Source organism: Macrosteles quadrilineatus, unplaced genomic scaffold (assembly GCF_028750875.1).
Source record: "Macrosteles quadrilineatus isolate MER2022 unplaced genomic scaffold, UCM_ALF_1.0 Scaffold_1__1_contigs__length_201487025, whole genome shotgun sequence".
NCBI classification, from domain to species: Eukaryota; Metazoa; Arthropoda; class Insecta; order Hemiptera; family Cicadellidae; genus Macrosteles; species Macrosteles quadrilineatus.
In genome coordinates this window covers 122,838,250-122,857,287 of record NW_026542594.1, presented here as the reverse complement: position 1 = coordinate 122,857,287, position 19,038 = coordinate 122,838,250, and the positions used below count along the sequence as shown (strand labels likewise).

The following is a 19,038-nucleotide window of genomic DNA, read 5'->3' as shown; positions in this document are numbered from 1 at the left end:
AAAAATATCACATTTATTCCCTATTTAAACAGAATTAGTTTAATGAGTACTTAGGTTTGCTGCAACAGGGAGGGTAAAAAAGTGTTTTTAATGTAAAATGTTAAAAGGTAGCCTTCTTTGGTTTAGTAAGAAATAAAAGTATTTTCCAAAATCGATCAAAATATGTTCATAAACAAGCAAACTACAACAGTTGACTTATCTAATATATAAAATTCTCGTGTCACAGTGTTTGTCTGCAAACTCCTCCGGAACGACTTCACCGATCGTTATGAAATTTGGTGTGTAAATTCTGTAGGTATGCGAATCGGACGTAAACTATTTCCCGTTTAGAAATTCTTAAAAGGGCTCCGCCCCAGTGGCTCTGGAGTTTCCCATGTTAACCTTATGAGAAATGGAATTAATGAATCTTAACAGCTGTTTCAATTAAACAAGTTGGTTCTGTTCTATGATGTTCAATAGCATTAAAGTTACAAGGATTACCAACAGGGTGCAGCACTATTATTTCTTTTACATTTATGACAACAGCTAATTTGCAACCAAAAGGTGAGTGAGCGTAGCGAACGAACTTCAACCTGGAGGCGAGTTAGCGTAGCGAACGAGCTAACCTGAAGGCAAGTGAGCACAGCGAACGAGCTCCAACCTAAAGGTGAGTGAGCGTAGCGAACGAGCTCCAACCCAAAGGTGAGTGATCCTAGCGAACGAACTTCAACCTGTAGGCGAGTTAGCGTAGCGAACGAGCTAACCTGAAGGCAATTGAGCGCAGCGAACGAGCTCCAACCTAAAGGTGAGTGAGCGTAGCGAACGAGCTCCAACCCAAAGGTGAGTGAGCGTAGCGAACGAACTTCAACCAGGACGTGATTGAGCGATGCGAACGAGATCATCTTGAAAATTAAACGTAACGGTACTTTCTTTCCATCGGTCTGTCTTAGGGGAAACCTATAACTTAGGCGATACGAAGTTCGCCGGGTCAGCTAGTTCTCTATAAGAATAACATGGGAATTTTAAAATTACAATTTTTTGAATTATCTCCGTAACAATTAGGCGCATTATAACGCTTCAATATACTAAATTATTTGTTTTTTTAAGCTCTAAAAAATTGTTTGGAAAGAAATTGCAAAATGTTATGTTTTTTGGGTCAAAAATGGGAAAAACCCATTTTTACCCCATAAAAGCCCCCATAAAACCCCGTTCCCATGGTCCGATCATGCTGGTTCGCGAACTCGTTCGAATAAACGTAGGTTTACACTTTTTGTACCAAATTTCATCAAAATCTGATCATTTTTGCTCGAATTATCGCGCTAACGGACACATATATATATGAATTTGAACGGATGGTGTTTTTGGCCTCTGGGGACATCAAAATGAAAAAGTAAATCGGTCCCGGGCCTAGGTCTTACCATGAGACCTACCGTAATAGCTACTTCCCTATAGGGAAATTCGCTAAAACACCTCAATACCTTCCCTGAAGCAGCAAACTTAAGTACTCATTACAAATCAATGGCATTTAAATAGGAAATCAATCTGTCAATTTTAATATTTTAGTAGAAATGCAGCCAGGTAAATGTTTGCTGATTCTGCAGGTTTGCTGCGACGGGGGTATTTAGACCTTAGATGTAAAGATCAATCAGTGCTATGTGCCAAATTTAAAAAACAGTTTTTTTTATTTTTTTAAAGATATTAGAATTTTTTGTCAAACAGAGTAAAAATGTATAGATCAAATTAACATAAATTGCTCAACTACTCCTAAATAGTAATATTTAGGGCATTTTTGTAAATACAAAAGTTGTTCCTTATTGTATAAGCAACATTTATTGTTAAAAAGTAACTTGCTATATATTACCGTTTTCGAGATATAAGCTCCTAATGAGTTTCGTGTAATAAATGCCGCCGCCATTTTTAAAATGGCGGATTCTGAGGTTATGCCCACTCTGCCAAGCTGGCACCCACGTGAAAAATGATAACCCACATAGTACCTACATGATCCCTTAGGGTGTTTTTCTATACATAAAATGCACACGGGAACCCCCCTAGCAAGTGGATTAAATTAGCAACCTTCATCATGTCACTAGCTATTGCCGAACTTCTAGAATTCATGGGGGCACAACAATTTTTTCTTGCTATGACCCTTCATGTATCAAAGTAATGGATGATATGAATAAATTATCAGTTGATTTAGACTGTGAAATAGCAGCTGTTGAAATAATAAACATTAATTTATTGCTAGTAACCATATATCGTAGTCCTAATGGAAATGTCCAAAATTTGTTTAGCATCTTAGAAAAGTTACTAAGCCAAATCAATCGGCTCTACCAGTGGCTACCAGAAGTGTTCCGGCTCTACCAGAATCGGAAGCTACCTAACAGGACGTTCACAAGTCGTGGAACTGAAAAACTCATCAAATGAAGTCACAGAAAGTTTCAAATCTTCAAAAAGCAAGCTGACGAGAGGAGTTCCACAAGGCTCTGTATTAGGCCCGATTCTATTCATCTTATTGACTAATGACTTCCCCAAACAAATTAAGAGTGAAAATGCTGTTGCAATCATGTATGCAGATGACACAACCATTTTGATCAAGAACAACACAGCCCAAAACCTTTACCTTAATTCAAAATCGATCCTAAATAAAGCTATCCTCTACTCAAAGAACAATGACTTAGCAATAAACCCCACAAAAACTACAACTCTGAATTTCAGTAAGAAAAAAGACATAGTCCCTCAATTAGAGGATGTAACAATAGAAAACCACACAAAATTTCTCGGTGTTATCCTTGATAACAAACTAACATGGAAAGAGCACATCAACCACTTAAGCAAAAAAATCAGTACTGGAATATATGTCGTCAGAAGAATAAACTACATAGGCGGACTCTCCGTGGCCAAAACAGCTTACTTCGCACTGGTAGAGTCGCATCTTAGATATGGCTTGACAGTGTGGGGAGGAACTTCAACAAAAAATATGAATCGAATTCTTGTCCTTCAAAAGAAAGCCATAAGAGCCCTCGCCAACCTTGTCCCACCACAGACTTGCAGACTAGCATTCGCAAACCTAGGAATCCTCACAGTGGTGTCTCTCTACATACTTGAATCTATAAAGTATGTGAATGAAATAAACCACCCAAGAAACCGAGACCTGCACCACTACAACACCCGTCATGGCTCCAAATTTGCACTACCAGTTCACCGAACAACTCTTTGGGAGAAAAAACCTTCCTACACCGGCTGCAAGCTGAGGAACCATCTACCTGACTACCTGAGAGACCTGACTGGCAACAAGCTACACCAGGAGTTGAAGAAGTGGCTAATCGCAAGACCCTTCTACTCAATAAAGGAATTTTATGAAAATTAACATGCACAATTCACTATTGTATTGACACTATTGTAATTCTTGATGAATTAACAATAAAGAATATTGTATTGTATCGGCAGAAAAAACAGTCAATTGTATGTGGTGACTTTAACATTAATTTTCTTAGTAATGATAGTGACTCTGTAAACCTTTTAAACCTTTTTAGTATGTATGGGTTGCATATGACAATTTATGAGCCTACGCGAGGTAATAATTGTTTGGACAACATATTCACCTCATTAGAAAATAATTATACAGCCTCTGTGGTTAATAAACATGTTAGTGATCACCTTGCTCAAGTTTTTACTTATAATTATAGGGTGGAGGAGAAGGATTACTTTCCTGTATATAAAGGTAAAACAGTCACAAAAATATCTGAGGCTGGTATAAGAGAATTCAAGTATTATTTAAGAAAAGAAAATTGGAAAGAGGTATTTTACATTAACGACGTTAACATAGCATTTAGTAGTTTTGTAAATATTTTGTGTTTTTATTTTAACCTTTGTTTTGTAAAACATGTAAAAAAATGTCAAAGGAAAAAGAAGACCTCCAACAAATGTTCTTGGTATAATTCAGAGTTACAAAAACTTAAAAAAGATTGGATTCTCTCTACCATTTATATAAAGACACAAATGTTGTTTGGTATAGAAATGAGTATAGAAAACTTAAAAATGTGTATAGATGTAAGATTAAAAACGCCAAAAAAAGGGAAAATGCTAATGCCATAGAAAACGCCAAAAATAAAACAAAAGCTTTATGGAATATTGTAAATAAACATAAAAATAAGTCAAGCAAATGTACAGTAGATAGTTATTTTAAGTCAGATGAATTTAATGAATATTTTGTGAATGCTGCCTGTGATAATGTAAATTCTAGTCAAAATTTAGGAATAAGTAATTGTTGTAACTTTACTCATTATTTAAGGAAAAAAGTAGTACCTGATAGTGTTAGAGATTTAGTTTTTAAATATGTGACGGAAAATTATGTTTTAGATGTAGTAAAACAGTTAGCTCAAAAAAAAAAGCATTGATCATTTTGGAATGACAAATGCTCTCATTAAGGAGACCATACCTTACTTAGTGACCCCATTAACAATTTTGATTAACAACTGTATGGCTCAAGGTGTTTTTCCTGATATCATTAAAATAAGTAATGTTCATACTATTTACAAAAAAGGAAAACAAGATGAAATAGGTAACTATAGGCCTGTTGTGACCCCATTAACAATTTTGATTAACAACTGTATGGCTCAAGGTGTTTTTCCTGATATCATTAAAATAAGTAATGTTCATACTATTTACAAAAAAGGAAAACAAGATGAAATAGGTAACTATAGGCCTGTTGCCATTGTTCCTGTTCTGTCTGAAGTTCTTGAAATAGTTATTGGTAAACAGTTAATGCAATACTTAGAATCAAATCAACTCCTTTGTACAGAACAGTTTGGATTTCGTAAAGGGCTTTCAACGACACATGCCATTATACTTCCTTGTTTGATGAAATTCTCGACTGTTATGAAAATAAGGATTTTGCTGCAATTACATTCTGTGATCTTAGTAAAGCATTTGATCGAGTATCCCATGAAATTTTGGTAAAAAAATTAGAATATTATAACATTAAAGGTAAAGTGTTAGATTTATTTAGATCTTATTTGTCAAACAGAATACAATATGTAGTTTTGGGAGATGATGCATCATCTCTTAAGCCTGTATCTTGTGGAGTTCCCCAAGGATCTGTGCTTGGGACTCTGTTGTTTTTGGTAGTAGTTAATGATTTAAGTGTTAATATCCCTGCAAATATTGTTTTATATGCCGACGACACAACCATCATTACTAGACATGCAGATCATGAACAACTTTTGGTTGACTCTATGCATAATCTAAAGCTGGCTGAAAACTGGTTAATATCTAATAATCTTGTTCTGAATAATGATAAGACAAAAACTGTTTTGTTTAACCTTCGTGAAGTACACAGTACGCCAATGGATGAGAGAAATTCAAAATTTTCAAAATTTTTAGGATTAACTTTTGATTCTACTTTGACCTGGCATGACCATGTTATAGTTTTAAAAAATAAACTGAGTTAAAGTATATTTGCTCTTAAACAATTATGTGGCGAACTAGAACGGCCTTCTCTCATACAGGCATACTATGGACTTTTTCATAGCCATTTAAGCTATGGGTTACTTGTTTGGGGGTCTTCTGCTCATGCAAAAGAAATTTTCAATTTGCAGCAAAGGGCAATTAGGGTAATAGCTGCTGTAGATAGGCACCATGATTGCACTGAATTTTTTAAAGAATACCAAATATTAACACTGTTTTCTCTATTTATTAAGCAATGCCTGTTATATTTAAGACCACAATTAAATAAGTTAGATTAAAGGAGAGATACACTGCCATAATACTCGTCATAAATTTAATATAAATCTTCCTTATGTTAGACTTGCTAAAACTGATAAAAAACCATTAATTTTAAGCAGTAAATTTTATAACAAGTTACCAATAGCCATAAGATTACTTAGTGATAAGGATTTCAAGATTAAAATAAATAACTTTCTTTGTAATCAGCCATTATATTCAATAGAAGATTATATGTCAAGAACACTGACTCCACTAGATTTTAATTAATGTTATGTTATGACTAATTTGACGTGCCAATGTATTTGTATGGAATATTAACTGGCAAATAAAAATCTCATTCTCATTCTCATTCTCATGCGAGATCTACAATATCTTCAGTAACACCACTGAATTTAGCATTTGGTCTCACATGAGCGGTGACATTTATAGGAGTACACTGTTGTACAATGTCCATGACTATCCGCCATAATTATCAGCCTTGAGTTGGTGACAGATGTGTTTTTACTTTTTAGCTGTTAGCGAATTTCCCATATAGGGAATAAGCTATTACCGTAGTACTCATGGTAAGACCTGGACGCGGGACCGATTTTTTTTTTTCGTTTTGAGGTCCCTAGAGGCCAAAAACACCATCCGTTCAAATTCATATATATATATATATATACATACATATACATTTTTACTCTGTTTGACAAAAAATTCTAATATCTTTAAAAAAATAAAAAAAACTGTTTTTTAAATTTGGCACATAGCACTGATTGATCTTTACATCTAAGGTCTAAATACCCCCGTCGCAGCAAACCTGCAGAATCAGCAAACATTTACCTGGCTGCATTTCTACTAAAATATTAAAATTGACAGATTGATTTCCTATTTAAATGCCATTGATTTGTAATGAGTACTTAAGTTTGCTGCTTCAGGGAAGGTATTGAGGTGTTTTAGCGAATTTCCCTATAGGGAAGTAGCTATTACGGTAGGTCTCATGGTAAGACCTAGGCCCGGGACCGATTTACTTTTTCATTTTGATGTCCCCAGAGGCCAAAAACACCATCCGTTCAAATTCATATATATATGTGTCCGTTAGCGCGATAATTCGAGCAAAAATGATCAGATTTTGATGAAATTTGGTACAAAAAGTGTAAACCTACGTTTATTCGAACGAGTTCGTGATCCAGCATGATCGGACCATGTGAACAGGTGTTTACGGGGGGTTTTATGGGGTAAAAATAGGTTTTTCCCATTTTTGACCCAAAAAACTTAAAATTTTGCAATTTATTTCCAAACCATTTTGTAGAGCTTAAAAAACAAATAATTTAGTATATTGAAGCGTTATTATAACGGTTACGGAGAAAATTCCAAAAAATTGTAAATTTAAAATTCCCATGTTATTCTTATGGAGAATAAGTAAACTGTTGTAGTTTGCTTGTTTATGAACATATTTTGATCACATTTGGAAAATGTTTTTATTTCTTACTAACTATTAACATTTTACAAAAAAAAAAAATTTTACCCTCCCTGATGCAGCAAACCTAAGTACTTGTTAAACTAATTCTATTTAAATCCGGAATAAATGTTATATTTTTAAGTAGACATTTCAGTGTAGATCCAATCAGTCAAATGGAAATTCGCTTAGTCTGCAGGTTTGCTGCAGCGGGGGTATTTTTTAATTGCAGCTACATAGTTCTTATTAAGTGTGGTTTTGTTTTGTTTAGGTTATTCTGATTGAGTGACGAATGCCTCTAGGTTTGTAAACTCATTATTAGCAGTTTCCTCACCAAACTTTTTTAAAAGAAGTTCATATTTGTTTTGAGTAGCAACTGACGGCTTCTGAGTTGTAGTCCTGTTTCTCGAAGTATGTAAAGGTGTCTGCCATAAATTTTCTTGTGAGTTCTGTGTTAGTGGAGGGTTTAATGCAGTAAAGCAGGTGAGACATTTTTGTTCTATACTAGCTTTTGTGATACTTTCTTCAAGATCCTTATAATCTTTCCTCAATATGGTTATGATGCTATTTAGATTTTTAATTTCAGCTTTAGCTTGTTTCAGCTCCTGTAGTAAAATTTGTGTTTGGAAGTCTAAGTTATTAGTAACAGGCGTGCTACTTATATTATTATGTTGATTTTCTGCTGTAGGAGAATTTCTTAGGTCTAAACTTGTAGGAGTGTTTACCGGTACTGCTTTATCACAGTAAGAAGCCCTATAATTGCTGTTTTCACAGATCTGTACTTCTGTCTGTGGTTTGTGTAACTTAGGAGTTGAACAGGATTTTTTCCCAGCTGTACTTGTGCATTTAATTTCTATTGTTCTTGATGGTTTTGGTGTAGAGTTCTGATTTTGTTTAATTTTTACTGCTCTTTCAATTTCTTGAAGTGCTGAATTAAAAATTTTGTTTTTCTTTGTAAGTATCCAACCTGGCTTTATTTTCAGCATAAAGACAGACTTTGGATTGTGTGCACTTTGCTGTTTCCTTTGTACCAAAAAAAGTGAAATGAAAATATTTTATTTTATTTTTTCCTCTACTCTATCTACCATAGCTGGCCAAGGAGGATATCCCCTCACTGTTGCAAAGACAAAATCCCCCTCTTTGAATGTCATATTTTGCCAGGTTATTTTGTAATAAATAATATTTCAGAGAAAGCATAAATATTTTTATATTTATGTCACAAGTCTTCTTCCTTATTTAACTAATAAATAATGCATGTTTTACAAATATTTATATTGTTAGTTTTAAGTATATTTAAAAGTTGAGTAAAATAAAAATAAGGAATTCCAGTCAGAGTAAGGATTAATGAGAGTCTAATGTTGACTATGGACACAGGTGATTGTGTAGAGATAAGTCCAGGCGTAGGGTTTGTTTACCTTTGCTCAACAAGTGATAAGACGTCTGCTGATTCCATCAATGAACCTGTGTAGTGGTGGTGGGGTTATGAGTCTGTACAGTCCAAGTAGAACAGGAAAGTTTCCACTGAGGTCAAAACAGAGTGCTTCTGTTCCAAAGGCATGGATTACAATTAATATATTTAATGCCAGCTGGTTATAATTAATTTGTTATTGTTTTGAACTTATAATTGTTACTATGGAAATATCAAAACTGTAGATAAAACTCTCTCAACTTATTTCAGTTTTATCAAACTTTTAAACTTATAAAACTAACAACCTTAAACTTGAACAACTAACTATTTGACATGGTAGCAGAGCTGCAACGATCCACCTGTAACTGATCTTTATTTCACTTATGTACTGTCTAACTTCAACTGAACTTTGAACATGACGACTCGACTGAGGAAGAAGGCTGCCACTCTCACGGCACGTGTGAAGTCTACCCTTGCAGAGGCGACTACACTGCTTGACGCCGAGGACCCTTCGAGGAACGCGCTGCTAGCGACGCTGGGAACTCTGCAAGGCTATTCAGCTCGCCTAGAAGCCTTGATGGAACAGATTGACCTAGACACAGCCGGGTCGGCAACTGTGGAGGGTACCGACGACGCCGAGGACCTTTTTGGTATCGTACTTGACAGTGAGCAAGTAATATCAACCTTGAAGGTAAGACTAGAAGCCTTCAACACTAAAGCTATCAATGATCATGCCAATAATTCAAATGGTCTTTCGTCCGAGCGAGTGTTGGAAAATCCACGCAGTTTAGTACAACTGCCTAAACTAATCCTTCCCATGTTTGAAGGTGACATTCTTAATGGCAAGAGTTCTGGGACTCATACAACTCTGCCATTCACAGTCAGCAATATTTAACGAAAGTAGATAAATTCAATTATCTTAACTCCCTTTTGAATGGAGAGGCCAAACTATGCATTGCTGGTCTACAATTAACTGCTGACAATTATGACGTTGCCATATCTTTACTTCAAGATAGATTTGCTAACAGCCAACTCATTATCAATTCGCATTACAAAGCCTTGATGGATTTAAGTCCCTTAAAATCCTACGACACTGGAAAACTTAGGAACTTATTTGATATTATTGACAAACACATCAGGTGTCTACAAAACTTAGGTGAAGATACCAACTCGAATTTCTTTTTTTCTCTGATTATGAGGAAACTTCCTCTGGATATAGTCATAAAAGTAGAGGAAAACAACGTAGATAATACTCTTGATGCCACTAAATTATGTAGGTAGTATAGTAAGAAATATAATCGTAGCTAGAGAAAAGTCACAACTTTTATTAGGTTTTGGATCAACAAAAACTTCCATCCAACCATCAGAAAAAGGAAACTACTTTCGTAGCTCAGAAAAAGGTAGTTTTTCAACTACAAAGGCCCTTCCTTTGGCCGAAAACAGAACTGCAACCTGTATTTTCTGCAAAGACGCCCACTGGAACGACCAATGCCAGAAGTATAAAACTGTTGAAGAAAGAAAAGGTAAGGTCAAAGGTCTCTGTTTTATTTGCCTGAAGAGTGGCCACAACTTAAAGGATTGTAAGGTAAGCAAACCTTGTGTATATTGCAAACAAAGGAAGAACCATCATAGAAGTCTTTGTCCCAAAAGATTTTCACAGTCCCTTAAGCCTCCTGAAAATTGTGCTGTCAATCCCGAAGTCTGTAGCGAACCTTCTCTTGTTACGGTTAATGAAAATGTGATTTTGCAAACGGCTAAGGTTTATTTGACGAGTAATGGCTTGACAGAGCCTGCTAAAGTTTTGTTTGATACCGGGAGTCAAAGATCTTATATCTGTACTAATATTGCATCAAAACTTAAACTAAAGAGCGATAACACTCAAGTTTTATCTGTATTTACATTTGGTAATAAAGATGCAAAAACCTTTGAAACACAAAATGTAACTACCGGACTCATACTAAGTGATGGTATGGTTTTCAATCTCAGTTGTAATGTAGTGCCCCAAATCATGGGAAAGTTAAGCAGTACCTCTAGTATTGATGTTTCCCAGATACAATCTCGGTTTCCATCCCTTACTTTTGCCGAGGGTCAAAATGAGGATTCAGTCATTGACTTGTTAATAGGAAATGATTTCTACTTTGACCTTATAACTAATGAAAAGATCGAAGTACACTCTGGTTTGTATCTAATAAGATCTAAGGTTGGCTAGATTTTAAGTGGGAGGGAAAAATCACCAAATGATGCAAAATCAAACACTTACTCTACGTCCTTTTAGCGAATTTCCCTATAGGGAAGTAGCTATTACCGTAGGTGGCACGGTAAGACCTAGACCCGGGACCGATTTACTTTTTCATTTTGATGTCCCCAGAGGCCAAAAACACCATTCGTTCAAATTTTTATATATGTATATATATATTAGATTTATATATATATATATATATACGTCCGTGAACGCGATAACTTGAGTAATTTTTGTCCGATTTTGATGAAATTTGGTTTAAAGGTGTAAAGCGGGATAAACTTGAATGAGTTCGCGAACCAGCATGATCGGACCATGGGAACGGGGCTTTACGGGGGGTTTTATGGGGTAAAAATTGGTTTTTCTCACTTTTGACCCTCAAAACACAAAATTTCCCGATTTCTCTTTTGACCTTTTTAAAGAGCTTAAAAAAACAAATAATTTAGTATATAAAAGTATTTTTGTTCGATTATTAGTAACGGAGAAAATTAAAAAAATTGTAAATTTAAAATTCCCATGTTATTCTTATGGAGAATATTGTCAAATGTTGTAGTTTGCTTGTTTATGGATATATTTTGATCAAACTTGGCAAATTTATTTATTTTGTACTAAGCTATCAATATTTTACTCAAAAACACACTTTATTAGTTTCCTTGTAGCAGCAAACCTAGGTACTCGTTAAACCTAATGTTATATTAAAATATATTTAACTGAAAATCAATTCAGACAAATGGAAATTCGCTTAGTCGGCAGGTTTGCTGCGGCGGGGGTATTTAACTATGTCACAACCTACAAATGTTTTCAATTAAGGAATCATTTTGTGGAACCAGACTCACAGTTTGTACAAGATTTGCATATTAAAGACCTATGGAGTTTGGATAGTATAGGGATTCGTGATTGCCCTCATCAAAATGATGATGATATAGCTTTGGGTCAGTTCAATGAAACTATTAAGCTTGAAAATAGTAGGTATTCGGTTGGTTGGCCTTGGAAAGAGTATCCCCCTGACTTACCAAAAAACTACAATTTGTCTCTTTCAAGACTTAACTCACTTTTGTACCGTTTTAAAAACAAATCTAGTGTGCTTGAAGAGTACGATAAAACAATCAAGGATCAACTCTGTAACGGAATTATTGAAAAGGCTCCTCTAACGATGACTTAACAGTTTGTCACTATATCCCACACCACCCAGTTATCAATGAGTGTAAAATCACAACGAAACTAAGAATTGTGTATGATGCATCATCAAAGAGTAAAAAGACAAATAACAGTTTAAACGATTGCTTGTACCGTGGACCGGTAATTTTAGAAGATTTGTGTAGTCTACTTCTCAGATTTCGTATGAATCCTGTTGGTATTGTTGCGGACATCGAAAAAGCATTTCTTCAATTAAATTTACAGGAATCTGACAGGGATGTCACTCGTTTTTTGTGGCTTAAGGATACATCCTCTCTTTCACTAGACAACAATGTTGAAGAGTATAGATTTTGCAGAGTACCATTTGGAGTAATTTCTAGTCCTTTACTATTGAATGCAACTATACAACATCACTTACTCCACTCTCAACTTTCTGGGGTTTCTGAACGCTTGCAACATTCATTTTATGTCGACAACACGATTACTGGAACTCAAACCAGTCTGGATGCGGTTATTCTTTTCCAAACGAGTGAAACTATTTTTTCACAAGCTAGTATGAATCTAAGGGGTTGGTGCTCTAATTCTAAGCTATTTATGGCAAGTATTCCTGATGATAAAGTTACTACTGACATCATTTGAAGACAGTGTTTGTGTATTGGGAATAAAATGGGATACAATCAAGGACACACTCTCTGTAAAACCAGTTAAAGTTGAACCTTGTGTTGTAACGAAGAGGACTGTTCTCCATTGGTTGAATACAAATAGGATACTATCAAAGTTCGTTGAGCGAAGACTCTCAGAAATTAAATCACATACCGATGTAGAGTTTCGTTACGTACCTTCTAGTAACAATCCTACAGATTTGGCGACTCGCGGATTGACTATTAATGAGTTGCAGGAGAGCCAGTTATGGTGGTCAGGCCCTGAATTTCTAGGTTCATCGGAACATGAATGGCCACGAAATGACTTTAATCAAATCACTTCAATGTCAGAACAAACTTACCAAGACACATTGAACATTTGTGAACTTCCCACATCTAACCAAGAAGTTATGGCTGCAACTCAAGAATCCACAAGTAAAGGAAGTCCTTTTGACATTGATTGTACAAAGTTCTCGTCAAACTAATTTGAACGACAGCATATTGCAAACGAGCTATTAAAGCATTCAAGAGACTTTCAACTCCATTTACATCTAACAAATTGAGCTTCGAAGAGCTTCATGAGTCTACTTTATGTTGGTTGAGATACATACAAAGCTTGCATTTCAGCACTAGTATTAAAAGCTTAAAACTTGGCAGGACTGATCATCTCCAAAAACAGTTAGGGTTGTTTTTGGATGAATATGGAATATTGAGATGTAGAGGAAGACTTCAAAATGCTTATTTGTCATCGGAAATGAAATTTCCTGTGCTTTTACCTAAAAATGACCACTTTACCAATTTGGTAATAAATGACTATCATGTAAAAACAACATGTTGGTGTTCAACATACGTTATCGGAAGTCCGAAAACACTATTGGATTATTCAAGGAAGATCTCAAGTGTCTAAGATTATCAGACAATGCACTAAATGCAGGAGATGGGATGGAGGTCCATTCAAAATGCCGTCTTTCCCTGCCCTACCTCTGGAACGAGTTACCCAAAATATCCCTTTTTCATTCACTGGTCTAGATTACTTTGGTCCGTTGTATGTGAAGAGCAATGAACTCACTAATGACTCAAGAAAGGTATATGGTTGTATTTTCACACGCTTAACTGTTAGAGCTATTCACCTAGAACTGGTCAGTGATATGACGTCAAGTGAATTCTTGTTGGCTTTGAAGCGATTTGTAAGTAGAAGAGGAAAACCTTTGGAGATATATTTGGACAACGCTCCACAGTTCAAACTAGCTTCTTCATTCTTAGAGAATATCTGGGAAAACAACTTCGTAGATGATGACGTCTTATCTTTTGTACATAGCAATGGCTGTAAATTCAACTTCATTCCTGAATTCGCTCCTTGGATGGGAGGATTCTACGAACGGCTCATTTCTAGTGTAAAAAAATGCTTTGAAGAAAACTATTGGACAATTGAAGTTGACATACACACAGTTAGAAACTGTATTTTACGAAACTGAGGCCATTTAGAATTCAAGACCTCTTGTGTACGTTTCTTCCGAAGACATATGCCTCAGTGATGAAATCATAACACCCGGACATTTTTTAAATTTCCATAGTAAAAATGGTTTTATTGGAAATTTAAAGTCACATAACATCCAAACTAACAAGGACTTCGAAAGAACATCAAGAAAAAACATTCTTGAAATTTGGAAAAAAGGAGAAAATGTGTTAAGTTTATTTTGGAAGAACTGGCTTCAAGATTACATAATGAGCCTACGTGAAAGAAAAACAACTGAAATGAAGCAGAAAAAAGGAACTACAACTAACAAACCAAATGTTGGAGAAACTGTTCTGATCCATGAAGCACTACCACGAGGAAGTTGGAAAATGGGCAGAATAGTAGAACTTCACTCAAGTCGAGATGGTAAAATAAGAAGTGCTACAGTAATTCTCAGCTCGAAGAAGAAAGTTGTACGTCCCTTAAATCTTTTATATCCACTAGAAGTGAAGAATTATTAGTGTTTGTCCTTCGCCCGGAGTGTGCCAAAGGCATGGATTACAATAATATATTTAATGCCAGCTGGTTATAATTCATTTGTTATTGTTTTGAACTTATAATTGTTACTATGGAAATATAAAAACTGTAGATAAAACTCTCTCAACTTATTTCAGTTTTATCAAACTTTTAAACTTATAAAACTAACAACCTTAAACTTGAACAACTAACTATTTGACAGCTTCCTTCATGTCTTCAGTTTTAATATTTATATTTTTTAGTGTGTATAGTTAGTATTTTTCATTACTTATAACTGTGTGTATTGGCGGTCAACTTGAGTTCTGAAATGTCCCTTCAATAAAATTTGTTGTGAAGTGTATTTAAATTTGGAAAACTTGTACTGTAGAGTGAAAAACATGTGCTTTTAAGATGGAAAACTGCTAAGTTTTAGATATTACGTTTTTGACAATGTAAACCAATATAAAATACTAAAATGTTTGTTCCAGTTAATAAACTATTGCTTATTATTAAACTAGTTTACCTTGTGGTTTGCCAGATTCTTGAAATGTGTAGATATCTTGCTCGATGTACATTTCGCTACATGTGTAGCATCGTCAGGAGCACTGTTTGTCACATTAGGCACAAACACTATTTACAAATATTTACATTTTCGGTCGGATGACGATTTACGGTAAAGTCATAGGAACACAGCGCGCGAACACGTGCGCGGACCGGAGGCACTGCATGTGTCATTATTTAACTGACAACTGGCTTGAGATATATTGTTTGGTCGGTCAGGGGATGGGGGTGAGTTTACGATGTTAGAGCTTTCTCTTTCTGGACTGCGATGTTGCCAAGTCTCTGCGCTGTTGCCACATTGATCTTCTAGATGGTTTATAAGTTTGAAAATTATTGAATTATTGTAATCTTCTTTTTTGTTTAACAGGGTGTCTGCATTTGAATTATGGGTATGTTAGTGTTTGTGTTAAATAGCCTAATGTGACAAACTGTGCTCCTGACGATGCTACACATGTAGCGAAATGTACATCGAGCAAGATATCTACACATTTCAAGAATCTGGCAACCACAAGGTAAACTAGTTTATTAATCATTCGTTCTTGAAGCTGGAATAATACACAACTTATTGCTTATTATCTTGTGCACTTTACCGAAAACCACTTTGAAAAAACTCCACTTTTAAATATAAAACTTACTTAGAGAGACAGTTTAATGAATTTTGTCCTTGTATGCCCTTTTCGTTGAAGAGCATTATGAGGTTAAGCAATTTCTGCTCCAGGGCGCTCCAAACCTGGCTACGCCACTGATACCTATTATATTTTTTGCAGGTGTGGAACACTAGAAGACCCTCTTGGTTACAAGCCCTTGTGGAGCCATCACAGCCTTGCCTTCAACCTGTAGTTGATACTGTTCTTGAGGCTCTTCAGGTTGTATGGTGTTATTTATAGTATATGTTCAAACTATAAATTAAAAGGAAACCCAATGTCCTGGGTGTTTCATAAGTCAGTTTACAGTTTTCAGACTTATGAAACACAATACTTTCGTAACTAATGTTGCAACCTCCGTTTGTTAGCATTGAAAATCAGCTGTGAAGGTCATTATTGATATTTGTATATTTAGATTTGAAGTTAGATCTAGATTTGCATTTGCATTTCGTGTTGACAGTAACCATGAACTGCAAACTAACAACCGAGGTGCGTATATTCCTTTTAAAAAGTTGGTGGAAAACAAATAAAAATAGTGAAGAAGTTATTCAATTATTTGTAGAAAGATTTCCTCAAACTCCATCTAGGCAAGGCATTTACTAATTGAACAAACGATTTGGAAATACTGGAGGCGTACATGATTTACCAAGGAGTGGGAGGCCTAGAACCGCTACAGTGAAGCCAACGTATAAACTATCCATCTATATATACTAGGTGGCGTTCGCCGAAGCATCCACAAAATTGAGCGGAGTCATCAAGGGTTCATATTATATTGTTTTTGTCATACTGCAGTAAAAACAGTCGTTTTTAAATAATTTTTAAGCTTTAAAATTTTAATTTTAAATTTTTTAATTTTTTTGCATTGCGGCTCTAAAGTATCATTTTTACTCTTTAGTGAGGAAAAATCGTTTTTAGCCTCTATGGAGTAAAAATCAGCTGTTGTCAAATCAGTTGTAAATATCTATTGAAAGTGATTGCATGTATCGAAATATGTATCGATTCGTGCTTCGTAATCATTTTAACCTACAGTCTACAGTCTCTTCCCATAGCATTTTAGCATTGCAGATACATTAATCCATTCCCACACCCAACACTGCTCACCTTTACAAATTCCTTCACCACCCCCTACGTCGTGGACCTGTTTCCCTCTCTTCCCATAGCGTTTTAGGATTGCAGATACATTAATGTAATTGCCAAAGACAGTTCCCACACTCTGCACTGCAAGCCTTACTAAATTAGCTTTTTGTTTTATGTTGCCTTGAAGTTCTTGATGTTATTAAATTCCTGATGTGCATTTCGCCACAAGAACTTCAACGCAACATAAAAACAATAATGTAATTTATTTAAAAACTTGAAACTGGGTTATATTACAAATTAAGCCTTACTACTTCCTTCACCATTTCCTACGTCATAGACCTGTTTCCTTCCCTTCTCATAGAATTTAAGAATTATATACATTTATCTAGATGCCCAAACGGTTCCCCCACTCTGCACTGCCAGCCTTTACTACTTCCTTAACCACTTCCTACGTCGTGGGGCCTGTTTCCTTCCCTTCTCATAGCATTTTAGGATTGAAGATACATTATTCTAACTGCCACAGACGGTTGTCACACTATACTCATACTTTACAACTTTCTAAGCCACTTCCTACATCGTGGACCCGCTTTCATCACTTTCCATAGCATTTTAGTATTTTAGATACGTAAATCTAATTGCCAAAAACATTGCCCACACTCCTCACTGCTAGCCTTTACTACTTCTTTCGCCATTTTCTATGTCGTGGTCATGCTGCCATCCCATCTCATAGCATTTCAGCATTGCAGATACATTAATCCAACTGCCACAAACGGTTTCCAGTTCCCGCACTCCACACTGCTCACCTTACTACTTCCTTCACCTCTTCTTACGTCGCGGACCTGCTTCCCTCTCTTCCCATAGAATTTTAAGATTGTAGATACCTTAATCTAATCGTCATAAACAGTTCCCAGACTCCAGACAGCTCGCCTTGACTACTTCCTTCACCACTTCCTACGTCTCAGACCTGTTTCCCTCCCTTCCTTTAGCATTATTGGATTGAAAATACCTTAATCTACTGGTCATAAACGGATACCACACTCCTTACAGCTCGCCTTTACTACTTCCTTCACCACTTCCAACGTCACGGACCTGTTTCCCTCCCTTTCATTGGCATTTTAGGATTGCAGATACCTTAATCTAATCGTCATAAACTGTTCCCACACTCCGAACAACTCGCCTTTACTACTTCCTTCTCCACTTCCTACGTCACTGACCTGTTTCCCTCCCTTTCCATAGCATTATTGGATTGCAAATACCCTAATCTATTGGTCATAAACAGTTTCCACACTCCGGACAGGTCGCTTTGACTACTTCCTTCACCACTTCCTACGTCGCGGACCTGTTTTCCTCCCTTCCAATAAAATTTTAGGATTGCAAATACCTTAATCTTATGGCCATAAACATATCCCATACCCCGAACAGCTCGCCTTTACTACTTCCTTCACCACTTCCTATGTCGTACCTGTTTCCTTCCCTTCCAATAGCATTTTAGGATTGCAGATACCTTAATCTAATAGTCATAAACAGTTCCCACACTCCGGACAGCTCGCCTTGACTACTTCCTTCACCACTTCCTACGTCACCGACCTGTTTTCCTCCCTCCCCATAGAATTTTAGGAATGCAGATACCTTAATCTAATCGTCATAAAGAGTTTCCACACTCCGGACAGCTCGCCTTGACTACTTCCTTCACCACTTTCTACGTCGCATACCTGTTTCCTTCCTTCCAATAGCATTTTAGGATTGCAGATACCTTAATCTAATAGTCATAAACAGTTCCCACACTCCGGACAGCTCGCCTTGACTACTTCCTTCACCACTTCTTACGTCGCGGACCCGTTTTCCTCCCTTCCCAAAGAATTTTAGGAATGCAGATACCTAAATCTAATCATCATAAACAGTTTCCACACTCCAGACTGCTCACCTTTACTACTTCCTTCGCCACTTCCTACGTCACGGACCTCAAGCTAGTGTCGTCATTTGATTATATTTTTAATCCATACCGTTTCTGTTCTAATATCTGTGGAATAATCTTAACAGCTATTTCTTTATCTACTGCATTTAAAAGTCAACAGCTGATCATAGGCCTATGTCTTTGTTTATGTGTCAAATACTGCTTCCATCAGGATTACATTGAAACTTTGAGACCCAGTGGGGCGGATTCCTGTGAGACTTGTTTAACGCCATATAGATGTTGGCACTCACCGATATGGTCTTT

The 19,038-nt window shown here is 36.0% G+C and overlaps 1 protein-coding gene across 1 annotated transcript in view; it reads left to right on the top strand.

The window, feature by feature from the left end:
• The window catches only part of LOC128984248 (uncharacterized), a 188,647-nt gene that overhangs the window by 118,299 nt on the left and 51,310 nt on the right, over positions 1 to 19,038 (top strand). Inside the window, exon 11 of the mRNA XM_054403554.1 lies at positions 15,867 to 15,965. Coding sequence (XP_054259529.1) covers positions 15,867 to 15,965 — 99 coding nt within the window. The remainder of the gene's footprint in view (positions 1 to 15,866; positions 15,966 to 19,038) is intronic.